Source organism: Malurus melanocephalus, unplaced genomic scaffold, assembly GCF_030028575.1.
Source record: "Malurus melanocephalus ecotype Western Australia unplaced genomic scaffold, MMel_1.1 scaffold_18, whole genome shotgun sequence".
NCBI classification, from domain to species: Eukaryota; Metazoa; Chordata; class Aves; order Passeriformes; family Maluridae; genus Malurus; species Malurus melanocephalus.
The window spans coordinates 4,485,262-4,500,915 of NW_026623250.1; the positions used below are offsets into that span (position 1 = coordinate 4,485,262).

Here is a 15,654-nt window from a genome sequence, read left to right on the forward strand (position 1 = left end):
CGTTGCCGCCGCCTCGGGAGCTGCGCCACGCTGGTGCTGCCGGTTCCCCTCCGGTTGCCTGCTGCTTCGAAAGGAAAAGAATGTCAGGGTGCGTTTTGCTCGTGAACAACGTTATTTTAGCCTTCGTGGGAAATGTGGTCATGCGACTGATGCTGGTTTTGTGTTGGAACAGCCTCAGTCCCATCGAGTTGCTTTCATCCCTGCGTGGTTGTTACACCACCTGTTGCACCTGATCYGTGTTGTCTAATCAGATGTCCTGTTAATCATCTTGCAGCTCTCTTTGGATGCCTAGGTACAAGTTTCTCTCAAGATTTCTGCCTGTTCACAAGCAATTAGAAAGAAATTCTTCAGAGGAGATGTTCAAGTTTGTGGTCCCCAGTTCTTCCTTATTTCTCTGCCATAGTTCAGAGAGTATGTTACTTCTCATAGGTCTTTGTTTCAAATAATTTGTCTTCACATGGGGGCGATTCACTGGAATGCTACAAGACCCACTGCTTCATTTCATTGCTTGTTTTAGTGTTTGATACATAGGGTTTGCTTTTTACACTTTTTTCTTTGGACTTCCATTTTCTCCAAAATTTGTGCACATATTAACATGCTTTCTGTTACTGTTGCTCAGCTTGTCTACTGAACATTCATTTTTATATACCAGCTCACCACAGTCCAGCACGTTAGCCCAAAACTCCTTTAGCACTTAAATTCGTAAGTCTGTTTTAATTAGTCCGTAGGGTGCCCAAAGAAATGCATAATTCASTACACAAACAGCTCAGTGGCAATCCTGTGGAACACATTTGTGTTGCAGCAAGTTTACAGAGGGCAGTTCTGAATATCTCCATCAGTGCTAAGGTGAGAAGCATCAGTTATCTCCTGAGAGCTGGCAGCTGGTGAGAAACATCCTGAGTAACGAATGAAAACTCAACAGAAGGTAGATGTGAATCAGTTTAACCTTGGACTTAGATTTCATCCCAAATTCTAATTGCTGCCGATTAAGATCAGTGGTTGGGGTTTTGTTTTCCTTCCAAAATTACTGCTAGAATTGATCTGGACAATCTTGTGTATATGAAGGCTMACAGGTTAAACTACAGAAAACTAGCTCTTGATCTGCTTTCTCCATGCTACTTATATGTATTTGACTGCACCTGATCCAGTTCCTTTCCTCCACTTTTCAGCCCTAGTCGTCTAAATTCTAATGTCTTTAATCATTAATGTTGTTTTCTCTGAAATAGTCATTTTTGTCACATTAAGTGAACAGTACCAGATATGATGCTGACCTACTTGATTTGTTTGAAATAGCTATTAAAGATTTGCTCTCGTTGGGCAACCTGGAGTGACACACAGATGCCTTGTGCAGCTGCAAAGCTGGTTCAGGAATGGGATTTTGCTGCTCCAMGTGGTCATGCTGACAAGGCCTGTCAGGCTGCGGCTGTCACAGCCAGGGTAGGACAATGGGACAACTTTAAGCTGGGCATCTGTCTTACTTCCTTGGGTCTGGTGGTGGAGGTGGCCTCTGTCCTACTTCCTCCTGCTCCCGTCAGTGCATTTGGCCTGATTTTTCTCTAGTAAGTACTGGCTTGATGCTTGCACCTCAAATGAACAGAAGCTAAGGTGTCACTCCAACAGGAGCAAAAACTGCTACCAGGAGAATTTGAAGGCATGAGATCTACAAAGCTGATGAGAATAATATTTAATAATTAAATAAGTGTAAATTTTTTACATAGTTATTCTCTAAGAGGTTTCAGTTTTATCTGAGAACTTTAACAAAAAATAAGTTGTGTAAAATTGGGTCATGGTTTTTCCAGCACTAATGCCTTCAATAAGGCAAAAATATGAAAGGAAAATATGTTCAATGTTATTTCCCTAGTGGTGAAAACTGCATAGAGAATTTGGAACAATAAAAAGGTTGCAAATGACGTTTTCCATTCTTTCCCACCAGTGAGCCAACTCTGATTACTGCAGTGCTCGGGCACTCTGTTGTGGATATTACAAATAACATCTTAAAACCATCAGTTATTATTTTCAAGAAAACCAACCTGCAAAATTAGAAGCCACTCTAACAAGCATTTTTAAAGTTTTTGAAAGAAACCAGCTTCCAAGGTCCTCAATAACCATTACAGTGCCAAGCAGAAGAGCTGTGTTGACTGAGCTYCGTTTCTTGCCATTTGGACTGGGAGAGACAAGGATTCCAAATGAAGAAGTGCACATATAGCATTTTAGCTGCACAAAGCATGTATCCCAATGCTTTGCTTGGTCAGGAATTTCTACTATCTTCATTGGGAATCAAATTTTCAGAGGCAAAGTAAATGTTATTACAGAGACTAATGACCTATAATTCAGTGAGAATGTCTATTATTTACTGTGTTCCTAATGACCTGTAATTTGGGGGTGGGTGAAGCTGGAAGCCATACTAAAACCAAATGGCTGCCAATGACTGTATATGGGATATTTCACTGTATGTGAGTTAGATGTCTCAAGGCCCCTGACAATATATCTAAAAGAGATGTTTGAAAGCAGCGTGKTTTTTTGCTAATCAAGTGTAGAAACTTAGAGTAAAAAATTAGGAATAATTTTTACAGAAATGTATGGATTTAAGTTATCTTGAATTAGGAAAAAGTGAATGAGTAGAGACKCTGGAATCAAAAACAGTGGAAGCTTATATTGCTCTATTTAACTTTTCCTTGTAGAAGTCAAATCTTTCCACCTTGATTTTGTGACTGTTCCTCTATGCTATTACACTGCTTTTTTACTAAGAAAAGCAAAGTGATTTTCCATGGGAGAAGATGAAACTTTGGTGGCACTAAGCCTTTTCTTTATGATGATACCCCTTTATGGACCCTGGAAAAACCACATGTGTGGACATTGAGCAATGTTCTTATTGGAAAGATACTGAATTTTGCTTTTTGCAAGGAAATGACTACAAATAGGTCAATTTTCATCAATATAATTTCTAAGAGCAAATTTGATGAAATGCTTACACAGTGTGTGATTTTTTGGGGACTTTGCTATTTGTGTTATATCTGTTGCTGGTGGTAGTACTAGAGCTGACTGTATTTTTTTAAAACTGTAAAGATTGATTGTAGTTTCACKTAATCGGGGAATAAACTGTTTTTCTTCCATTTTTGTGTAGTCTAACAGAAAAGTCACAGTTCGGGGTGCCTGGCAGAGCTGCCACTAGAGGGCATGAAATGATTTTAAACGCAAAATTATTTAAACATTTCACTTGCTAAAAGTAAAAAGCTRAAGGCAAGTGAAGACTTCGAAATATCAAAGCAATAAAGAAAATGCAATAGATTTGACAAATATGTTATTCTAGTCGTATTTTTTTTAGTTTCTGAAAGATCACAAATATTATTTAATTTTAAGTATTTAATAAAATTTTATTTGAAAACATAAAACCAAGAGAAATGTGCTGTAAACCGAAATTTAGGAAAAGATGCAGKGAGATTTAGAAGAAAACAAAATACTTTTCAATCACAAGCATGAATTGAGCAAAAATTGCATGCTTTTTTCAAACTAGATTGTGTAAAATTAGAGATAATTGATCTGATACACTAAGGTTTTTGCTTGGCTTTTGCAATATGTATTAGCTATCTCAGCCCCAGTCTGTGTAAGGTGGCTGTTACTCAGTTATTCTCCACTCTCCATTTAATATTGCTTGGAATGCATATCTGTCTCCATTTCCTATCTGAAGGGATAATGTTTCAAAACCATCCAAGGATGCTGTCAAGATGAATCCATTGTGTATGCAGTTCTTCCATGCTGTGGCAGGGGCATATGTGCTAGGTAGACATTCTGATGGTGCTGAGTCTTTCGTGGTTATGGACAAATGGGCCCGTGCCAMCTGCCCGTCCCTTTGGCATGCGCACAGGCAGAATTTACCTGCTGAATAAAGACTGAGACAGCAAAAAAAGGATGCCTGAGCCTGCTGTACTTTGTCCTGAGCTGCACAAGTCCTTGAGGTATAATCTCAGTCATACATATTTCAATCCCATACCTTTAGTGATAATAAATACTTGRTAAAAAGCAAGACTGTGAGCTGAGTGGGTAGCTGATGCTGAGGCCACATTATATCGTGTASCATATAAATTTGGCATTAAAGTTATCCCAGCAATGAACCCATTGTATAGGAYGAATAAGGCATGGTATAGCGAGGATGAAGAATTGGGCATCCATTCATGTCCCAAGTGCATGTGTCTGTGTCCTCACCCAGGACAGGGAAATTGCAAAGAGGACCTGCTTAGAAGCCACTGTGCCTGTGTTAACACTGGGGTTTATTGTGGGAAAATAAATGCTGATGGGTTCTAGAAATCCACAGCACTTRGGCTGAAGAGGCTCACATCAATCCTGAAGTTGCTTGGGTCGGTGCAGAGAGGTGCCTAGCAGATGCCTGTCACACAGTGAGTGACTAGTCACTGTCAGCTCTTCAGTTACACCTGTCAGYTGATCAGGATGGATGAGCCTTGACACTACTTTATGAATTTTTAATGTCCATTATTGAATTTTACAATTCTCAGTCTCAGCCTGGAAACCAGTACAGCTTAGGCAACAGACCAGTTTTGGTGGTGTCTTGACCATCAAAGTACCTTTCATTTTCTTAGAGCTTGTGTTTGAGCTGATACAATGCATTCTATGATCAGGAGACAGTGACATTAACATCAAGGTTAATTAATATCAGAATTTGGGTGYGATTGTGGTCTTGTTTTCAAGGAGAAAAGTTTTGTTTGTGTTGTTGCTTGAGGACTACTCAAAGGATGGCCAAGGAGTTACTAATTTTGTCTGTGTCAGCTGAAGAAATTGAGAGTTCTGAGAAGCTCAGTGGCTGAAAATGACACTACGTTACTGTGTTTTAGCTTCTGGATTTGGCTGGCCTTTTGGTGAACATAGAGGCCTGCAAAGGTTGAGGTGGTGAAGAAGGTTCTTGCTGTGCTCGTTTTGGGCCATGTATTTGTGAGAAGGTGAATGGCATGAATTCCCTATCACAGGTGGTACAGCCTGGTGCTTCCTTGTTTTGAACAGTTGTTTTAGGAGAAAGTTCGATGCAGAGGCTAGTGGGCATCCCATAGCCTTGGTGAAATTTAAAGAGATTATAATTTCCTAATAGAAGCAGTGTCAGAATCTGCCCTGGCTGTTTTTTGTGCATTTAGAATGTTTATTGGCTAGCCATAAATACGGAACTCTGTTCATATAAGCATAATTATCCAAATCTAAAATATATTGTTATAAARGACAAGTGAAAGTAGAAATGGAAAAAAAAAGAATTTGGTAGCAAACAATACCTACTGACCTGAGAAAAACCTCGAAGTGTATTAAAAATTATATGGTCAGTGGGAGAACAATCAGGACTTACTCAGCAAGAAATGGGTTCCTAGCAATCGTTTAGATGACTAGGACATGAAGGTGACAAAATTACCAATGATAATCCAGTGATAAAATAGATGCAGAGTTATTCAATACATATTTTTGCTCTATGTGGAAAAAATTATGTTCTTCATGTTGATGAATTCCTTTGTGTTCTGTTAGTAGCTAAGAAGGGTGTTTAGCAGGAGGTGTTTTACTTTTGTATCTTTGTAACTCCTAMCAACAGAATAGTAGAAAGATTATCCCAGAAGCTATCCAGACTATTAGTTTTAGATAAAATTTATATCACTGAACAAATGTCAGAGGACTAGGGAAAACTGTCTCTTTGTAGGCCATGATGATTATTAACATTTGAAAAATTGATGGAGGGGTRTGATGAATTTTCCATCAAATGAAGTCTTGAAATGAAGATTTGGTGTCTTAAATATGTGTTCTTTTTCAAACACATTATGGGTTGGTTTCATGAGGAAATTATCAAGTGAAATAATGTGTATTCTGTTCAGGGTGTCACACTGGGGATCATCACTGATCCTTCTGACCTTTAAATCTGGAATAAAATAAATCTGGAAACCTTATCTGTCTCAGCCCTGCAGCCATTTCAGACTGAGGTTTCTAGGTCTAAGTTAAATATTGCTATGGTTATTATGATAGAGTCTCAGAGTTCATGTTTCTTCAYTTAATTATCTCATCGTCTCCTAATCTGTATTGAGTCTCTCAGTTTCATTCCAGGATGAAGTTTTGAGGCTCCATATCTACATTAAGGCACAGATTGTATTTATGGTGTGTCTTGTACAGTACATACTAATCATGCCACCAGTGCTTGRGTAATTGTGGTAAAGTTGCAAAATATTATTAAACTATTATTAAAATGCATGCAGCTGTCACCAGAGCAGGTAGCTCATGAATTTCTGTCTSTCTCGTAAGACAGAGTACAATAATTAAGTTTTTTTTCTAGTGATACTACCCTCTGAAAATAATCTCCCTTCATTAATTTTTCATTATAGCTATGACCAATGAAATCACTTTTAGTTAAGRGTTGGAATTATTTAAACCCAACCTGCAAATTCCAAACCAGCTCATTCACAGACACAAGCCTTACCTGCCTTTAATGCTTACACCAGTGTGCTGGTGTGATGTCCATGGAACAGACCAGTTTTGGTGGTGTCCAGGCGAGAGGAGAATGGTATATCCTGGAAAATGAGAAGTGGAACTAACAATAAAGGAGTTAGTGCCACTGGTACCCAAAATATCCTCAGATCCCATCCTACCTCTTGTGGGAAGTCAGACAAACACAGGGAACTACTCATGCGGTCCCTCTGGGCATCTGAATCAGCTGCAGAAGCAGTCAGCTTCTACTACTGGTACTGTGATGGTAGAGAGAGAGGTTCCAGCCAGCCCTGGAGGCTGTACATTGGCACCTGAGTGACAAAATCTTGCTGGAGCAAACTAGCTCCATGGAGAGGGACAGCTGCAGAAGTTAAATAGGTTACACTGATTCAGTAAAACAGTTTGAGTTGATGAGCACTTGACTAGAAATTTTGGGGTTGCTAGTTCAGACAGGGCTCTCCYACTTTAATCTGCATATCATCCAACTCTGCTAAGAACAAATGAAACTTCTGGAGATTCTGACATGACTTACATGRTGGAATGTACAATAAATAGATAAGAAAATTGAAAAGATATGCAGTTGGAAAGAAACATAGCAAAAGACAGTGGGTGACTTACTCTTTCAGACTAGCATAGCAAGCATTCAGTCCATGTACCATGKTCAGTCCTGGGGATGGCTGAACACTGCCTGCTCATGGAAAGTGGTCAGCTAATCCATTTTGCTTTACTTGTGCTTGCAGCTTTTGGTGTTCCTATCTCAATCCATGAGTTTATTTCCTTTAATGGTCCTATTCTGTATGCATCCAACTGTAGAGGAGTGAGTGGGTAGCTGGATAGGGCAGTTGACAGTGGGGGTTAAACATATATTTGTGTATATATAYCATATAATCTGAATCAGAGTGTTTTATTTGCTCCCCATCCTTGCCTGAGACACCCCTGGTGGGTTTCCTTATTCTCTRTCTGCCAAGGCCTGGTCCTGCAGTTTTCTGTCTCCTCTTCATGCATGGACCTGCCTGCTGCTGCTTCTGTGTGCCCTGAGCTTGGCAGTGGCATGCTTCATTGCCAGTGCTCACTGGGGTCAGGAGGAGCCCAAARCACAGTAAGCACACCGAGGAGCATGAGAGGAACTGCAAATGATTCTCTATTTGCACCAATTCTATTTGTGCAAGATGCTGCTAGACATACTTCCTCTTGGAAAGGCTGGCATCAGTGGTATTGCCATGTGGCTAAAGAGGGTTACTTTTTAATGAGATTGATGGGATTTGTGGTGAAAATGCAGCCCACCAYGGCACAGAGAGCAGAAATCTCACTCTAGGATTAAACCTGGATGGGGAGTCCTGAGCTGTAGAGCCATGTTTCTCCTTTCTCTCTGTCCATGTTTTCTTAATAAGGGATGACTTTTCAGCAGTAGACAGTCTGAGCTTTCTGGACCTGAGTTGGCACACAAGGACAGTATTCTGGCTCCAGAGTTAGCACAAGTGGGGCCAGCTCAGCTATYTCCAATACAGTAAGGGTGTAACCCTTTAGACTGAGTTCCTGTGATCATGGTGTTGGCTACTGAGATGCTGTCCTGTGGGTGAGAGTGGCCCGCCACTGTCTCTGGTAGTCAGCAAGACAGAGGTGTGCATCTCTTTCAAATAACAGAAGGTGTACTTAATATTTTCAGAAATACTCCTACTCACATTAAAAGCCAATCTTGTAATATTACTCATATTAAAAAGGACATTTTGATTCCTGACTGTGAAGTAAGTAAGGAACATGAGACCTTCCCCTCTTGCCGGGAATGTTGCCACCATGATACTACAGAGGTTTCCTTTTCTCTCTTCCAGTGCCGCAGCTGAGTGTTACTGAGTGACTGATGGGTATCATGTCAGCCTTGTTTCGCTGTACCACCAGTACTGGACTCTGTAGAGAGATCTCAAATGCCTTGGCTTCAGCAGAAAAAACTGCTGCAAGGCAAAGGCAGTAAGTCAAAAGCATTTTTGGATCTCTGCCCACAAGGATCGTGCACAAATTTTCTTTTTACCATGCATGTGGAGAATAGTACCATATTGATACATTTTCTTCTCTATGAAAGCATTTTTCACAGTGCTTAGATTCATGCATGAARTCATCTTTATCCATTTGGAGGAGCAGTTTGATCAGTTACAAAGGTAATCCCTCACTGATGGGAACTGAGAAGGCTTGGTAACATTTGGTCTGCAAGGCTTGCACAGGCTTATCACTTATTCTGGGCCAGAATTTTATAGACAGYCAATTTCACAGTTCCTAATTTAACCACATCAGCGTGTCTTAAACCTGTCTTAAGCTGTAGCTGTGCTGAAATCCTATGCTGTTGATAAATATCCCAGTCTGTGCCCATGAGCAATATTAGCGCCTTTCTGTGTGACATTCACATTCAGTTCTCATCAGATTATAGAAGTAAAACATCATATAAAATATGTGAAAACAGCTCTTTCCAGATTATTCAGAAACAGTCTGCCAAGTACTTGGTTGTTCTGGTAAGCACRTAAAAATCATCCGTACACAATCTTTTGATAAGCCACCACTTAAAAAAGGGAGACAAACATTATCCTCTGTGCTGTTCTTAGTGCTAAAATGCAGGAAGTTAGTGGCATGAGCACTCAGGTGCAAGGCCAGGGAAGATCCCATTCACCAAGGAGCATTGATGTATGCTTTTGTAAAGATTTGTCTACAAGAGAAGGTAAAGTTTCGCTGGGTACACCTCCCTGCCATGTTTGTGTCAAGGTGTTCCAGTGATTTCTATCTGATGATGTGAGCAAGTACCGAGTTGGGCACAGAGTGATGCAGAGAGACCTACAGTGCAGAACAGCCAGATGCCACATTCTCCATCCAGTTTGGTGAGGCAGGCCTGTGTACATAAGCAGGACTGTGTGTAACCATGGTATTAACATATATAGAACAGGTTATATGATTCTGGCTGCATGGTCTAATTCCTTGCCAAGTTTCCAGTAGTTCAATCATGATCTAATCTGAAATAATTAAATCGGTTATGGTTTTTTGGAACAGCTTTCTCATCTGTGGGGCTATGAATATCATCACTGTAATCACAGGTAGAATAGTTTTTATAATAGCCTGTAAGTTTAAGTGATAAAATTTGCAAAACTCTCTTTAAACAAAAATCACCGAAGCAGATTGCTAACTTGTGATCCTGAACTCACAACAGTTGTGTCATAAGGTGATGTAAAACCCATGGATTTAAGCTTGTGAAGCTTTTATAAAGTTGGCCTGTAAAGTTTAAATCCAGACCTGTATCTAGAATTCAATTTCTTAAATCATGTTACACCTACATGATTCCTATCTGATGAAGCTCCTTGACCTAGAAATCTAGATCTGATTTGCTAATGGGATCTTAAATCAATACACAAATTGAACAATATGAGGGAGAAGTGGGGTTGAGTGGAAAAGTAGGGACATACTGGTTTAGTTTGTTAGAAAACCTTACACTCTTGACTTCTGATCTATTAAAAACGTAAAATAATTGCACATGATTGAAGTTTACAATTCAGAGTTTATTCTGCCTTTCTTGTACAAATTTCTTGTTTTAGATCAACTAATAAGTAAAATAGAAGAATTGTACCACCCACTTTTCTAAAATCAATTGCTTCAAATACCTTGAAGTCTAACCAGCCATAATGTAAATCTTTCTCATAAATGGTCAGATATGTGAGCTTTGGATTTTAATTTTAAACTGAAGGAACTGTCTAGCTTCAGCCAGCAAAAGCCCAGGATTTGTTCATCATATTTTTCTTGTATTCTTAAAATTGTATTTGTACTCAGTTTCATTTGAATATGTTTTTGATTTGTCCAAACAGCAGATGGCTGTGATAAAGAGTCTGTATTTAACTTGGCACTTTCCATTCCACATTCCTTTACTATTCATAGCACACCAGTCATACTTGTCTCCACATAAAAGGAGGCAGTTCAACTTGCAGATGCAGTTCCTGTCATACGTGTATTTGCAAATGCACAGCATTATTTCTTTTCAGTGTTGAGAAGACCAGACACTAGATATAGTAGGTGGATATTTTTTCATCTCTGCCACTCTCATGAAATGTGAGACACTAGAATAGAAACTAAAGCTGTGTCTGCAGTAAGGAAACCCCTGTACTTAAAATTAGATACATGCAGAGCCTGTGTTCCTGTGGGGAGAGGGGGAGTATACGCAGGCAGAAATACTTGCTCTTGAAGACAGAGTTGTGGGATTTCAGCCTAAATGTCAAGCAACATGGACAATTAAATAGTCATCTAATTAAACAAAAAGACTACCAAAAATGTGTAATAGAAAAGTGCGAGAGCAATGTCTTTTTTTTTTTATTACTGAGGTTTTCACTAAGAATTTGATCCTTTTGAGCATTTGTAAGCAAAAWTTTTTTCTTCAGTTATGTTAAAGCAAATCAATTTTCAAAAATGTCTTAAAGGTTTTCTTTCAAATTATTTTGACAGAAAGCATTATTTCTACTTACTGTGTTTTCAATTAAAGACAATGATCCTTTTTTTCTTACAGTTTCAAATAAGCAACACACTTCTAAAAAGTAATTTCTCAAGGGATTTTCGGTATAGAAGGTTGAACTGTGGAAAGAGGGACTTTTTTCTTGATAGTATCTTTCAGTCTGTGYGCTTCCTAGAGAGAAAAATTTAATCTCAAAAATAGAAAAGAGCTTTTTGGTGCATAAACTTCTGCAAGATTCACAATTTGTCTGTTCCTTCTTTAATGTTTATGACTATGAATGACAAATGCTTATTCCTTAGAAATACAACTCCTGCTACTTAACTCAAATATGTGCTGTATTTTCAATATGTTATCAAATAGATTTTTTTCTCCTGCTGAGACTAGCCCAGGTTTGCTACTTGTTCTGACAGCCTGGGTTTTCAACCTGTGTGTAGCTGGAGGCAAGCAGTCTAACATTTCACATCAAACAATAAGCTCAGCATACAGGAAAGTATATACAAAGAATTTCCTTTACTGTAATAAAATACAGCTACATGCTTACTACACCCTACAGCATTGCTTGGCTGATACTATTTTGTTACATTAAGAATGATTTTATCTCACCGATAACTATAGACATGGTTCTAATTCTTTCCCACTGAGTTCTTCATTTCAACAACCAAAATGCCATCATGACAGAAAAGTGCAGTCAAGTCTTTGTTCTCCACTCCATCAGGTAATTTGTATTGTCTGGTGAAGCTTCTGGATATGAAACCATGTTCATCCATCCTGGGTCCATGCTGAGCTTTAATCAGGAGCCAACCTTCGAAAGTCTGGATAATGATATCTTCAGGGCGGAACTGCACAACGTCCAGCAAGACCTGAAAGTGTGTGTTTTCCTCCTCCTGGCCACTCTTCCCAGCCCCAGCCGTGCTTTCTGTGGCGCACCTTTGGTTGCTCAGTGCAGCGGTAGCAGGGCCCGGCAAAGCGTACAAAAGGTGGTTCAGTTTGTGGGCTTCCAGMTCCTGGCCAGCAAACTGCTCCTGGTAGCGTACAGGAGTTTCCACCCAGTGTCTTATGACAGCTTCTGCCATTGCTGAGGCAGAAAGATCGGCTTCTGCTCTTGCTGTGTCGGGAAGCTGCAGAGTCAGAGTGAGCTCTTCCCAGCCGTATGTCTCACCCACAGACCCGTCTATCAGTTGCTGTTGCCTTTCACTTTTAGAACAGGCAGAGCTTAACATTTAATACAGTGTCCTGTGCTCCAGTGCTGTGAGACTTGTTTCATCTTTTATCCACTAACAATAGAGCACTATTTATAGTGCTGAAGTCTTGAGTGGCTTCAACATATGCAGGAGTAGTAAAGGCAAAATTTTAACGCACATCTTATTGCAATATTACACTGTTTGTAATTATGAACAATGATTACACAAATAATGTGATTTTTAAATTTTATTTAAATGAAAGTTTAATATTAATGTTTTTACAAGGGATACGTGGAAATAAGAACAAACTCTCTATTTCTTCTAATTGAAATGTGGAGCTACTGAGGGAAGAGATTTAATTAGCTTGGCAGCAGAAATGGAGCAGATTTCAGGTTTGGTAATCTGCAAAGTTAGAAAGTGCGTTGGATGTTTTTGCAGAAGTTGCGGATAGATGAAATTTGGACATGGTTAATCATTTTATTGGTGTGAGGAGGGAACCATCTCTTCCCGAAAAGGGGAAACCTGAAATGCTGAGTTTGCATTCTTAGTGACCTACCAACACAACAGAGAACTACCGTGAAAACTCATGTTTCAGAGCTTCCAGAAGAGGGTAAAGTTGTTTTTCCCCACAGAATAGTAAAGTCAATTCTATATCCTTAATGCTATCACATTGTCCCAGTAATCTTCATCTTCTGTTGCTTAACAGCTTAAACCTATGGTCACAGCTGCTGCATGTGTCTGCAGAACAGGACTGATGACCCCTAAAGTTCTCTGTGCTATAATTATGGAATGAAAAAATGTTTGCGAATGGCACTGACCTCTGGAGATCATCTAGACCAACCCCGCTGCTAATTAAATTCACCTAGAACAGGTTGCACAGGATCACATCCAGGTGGGTCTCTAATATCTCCAGAGAAGGAGCTTCTACAATCTCTTGCTTGTAAAATTCTTGCTACTCTATGACTGCAGGGCAAATAATGCCTACAATGTTCAATAGTTGGTTTAAAAAGAGCTAAGAGAAAAGTGTAGGAAAGAGGGAAAACAATTTCTGAATGTTAGTACTTTTGCTGGAAAATCACTCTAACTGAGCATGGTAAAGCAGAATACGTTATGACAACTGATGGTGAAGGTATTTTATTCCATTTTTTTTAGTGCAATAACAGTTGCCCTAGTGCTAAAAATAATCAGAGAAGATACTCTTATTCTTTCTTGTTTGGCTATTGTTGTTCAGAGTTCTATCTCCCTCTTGTCCTTACATGTTTCATTATCATAGTTATTATGGGATCTTCAATTGCTAATGGAGTAATGAGGAAAGAGGCAATACTTACCAGATATTGACTTCTTTATTGTATTAATAGCAGGGCAGGATTACCAGATGTATCTATAATTAAAGCTCTAAGGCTGCCATTTTATTTTAAACTTAGAAAGGCTGCATTACAAGGTAGAGATTGCTTACATTGCTTACAATAATGGCCAACCGTTTAATTGAGTATTGTGAGGGAGGAGTATTGTGAGTAAGGAAAGTGAGACTACTTTATTTAACTATTGGCTCTTCTGTTAAGCTGTCCTGCAGAAATAATTTAAAAATGCAATTCTGAATGTATGACTGACTAAAATAGTGATGAAATCAACCTGGAGCATTGCCCATTATCTGTCCAGCAGTTGTTTTCTCTTTTGCTAGAAAATGATTCAACTGATGAGGAAACTTTAAYCCTAAAGTGAAGCAGCATGCCTGGCTGGTTGTGATACTATGCTTATACAGATTACCAAAAGCTATTGCTGTCCCTAATTAAGCCTGTGATAAGAAACTGACTTATTTTACTTTGATTTTGCAATTAATTAATAAATGTACTGTGCAGGGATATCACTTTTTTTCTTTAAAAAAAATTAATTATTCCTGTTATCTCTGGAAAAGGGTAAACTTGCCCMTAGTTCAAATGAAAGCGGAAATTGCCATCTCAGTGCAAGTCACTGTGAGACAGCTGTATCTATTCCCAGAAACAGCTGTGCTAGTCTTTCAAATGGCTATGTTAAGCACACTCGAAACTGTCTGGTTTAATTAGCACAAAAGATGTGTTGAATACCCTTTAAATTAATGTTGAATGCAAAATGCTGCAGAAATGTATAGGATTGCTTTCTACTCTGTAGGACAGAAGAAGAAATCAGATAGATTTTGGTAAGTCATGTGGCCTCTGTTTTCCCATCCTGCTCTGTCCCTTCTCCCAGTTTATCACCTGTGGACWCGTGAATTAGCACCCTGCTTCTTATCTCTTTGTTACTAAAATGGGGAATATGCCAAATGGARCAAGAAAACACCCTTGATGTATTTATCAGCTTTCAAATTTATACAGGGGTGCAGTGCCTCAATACTGAGGCACGTTTGCTTCTTCTGCTGCCATACTCTTCAAATATCTACAGCAAGATTCGGCCCAGCAATATGTTTCAATACCAGCTGATTACTGTTGTCTTTTAAAACCTTCAGAACTAATCCGGCAGGAGCAGGATSGATGTCTTGAACCACCAGCTCGGTATCTCGGGTTTTGTTTCCCGTTTTCCCGTGCCTGCCAAGGCCTCTSTGGGTGCTGCGCAGCGGGTAGGAGCCCGCCGGCTGTCCTGGAGAGCCCTGCAGAGCTGCTCGCCCGAAGAGCAGCCGCACAGCTGGTCACCGCACCTTGCACTCAGCAGCCCACGCTGTCCCTCGCTGCCCGCAGGTATTCCCGAGACTCCCGCGGACAGCGGGACAGCGCCGGGATCCGCCGGGATCCGCGGGGCACAGCGACATCTCCTGGCGAGGCGGGGCACCGCCCCCCGGCTGCCAGCCCCTCCCGGCAGCGCCCCTCCGCGCCGCCAAACGCGACACTCACTCGGCTCTCCGCGGGCTGCTCGCACGCTGAATGGAGCTGCTTGCTCAGTATTTGGGAAGGAGGTGACGGAATACAGATTGGAGTCACATCCTGGGCTGCTTCCAAAGCAGCGCGGCCWGCAGGTCGAGGGGGGGATTCTGCCCCTCTGCTCTGGTGAGACCCCAMGTGCAGTGCTGCATCCAGCTCGGGGGTCCTCAGCACAAAAAGGACATGGACCTGTTGGGGTGGGTCAAGAGGAGGGACACCAAGATGATCACAGGGTTGGAGTACCTTATTTAGAGGCAGGCTGAGGGAGTTGGGGAGTTGGGRTTTTTCATCCTGGAGAAGAGAAGGCTCCAGGGACTCCTTATTGTGGCCTTCCAGTATGTAAAGGGGGCTTATAAGAGAGCTAGTGAGGGATTTTTGACARGGGCAGGCAGTGACAAGACTGGAGGGAAAGGCTTTAAACTGGAAGGCAGTAGGTTTACATTAGGATTTAGAAAAAAATTCGTTACTATGTGGGCTGTGAAACACCGGAACAGGTTGTTTGGGAAAATTGTGGATGTCTCATCCCTGCAAGTATTCAAAGCAGATTGTATGGGGCTTTGAGCAGTCTGATCTAGGGGGTGGCATCCCTGCCCATGGCAGGGAGCTTAGAACTAATGATTTTTAATGTCTCTTTCAACCCAAACTT

The 15,654-nt window shown here is 40.4% G+C and overlaps 1 protein-coding gene across 1 annotated transcript; it reads right to left on the reverse strand.

The window, feature by feature from the left end:
* Positions 1-10,958: 10,958 nt before the first annotated feature.
* Positions 10,959-12,156, reverse strand: HSPB3 (heat shock protein family B (small) member 3). Its single transcript, XM_057389611.1, has one exon. It carries the CDS (start codon positions 12,154-12,156, stop codon positions 11,560-11,562), a length of 597 nt encoding a protein of 198 aa, XP_057245594.1. The 3' UTR covers positions 10,959-11,559.
* Positions 12,157-15,654: the final 3,498 nt, after the last annotated feature.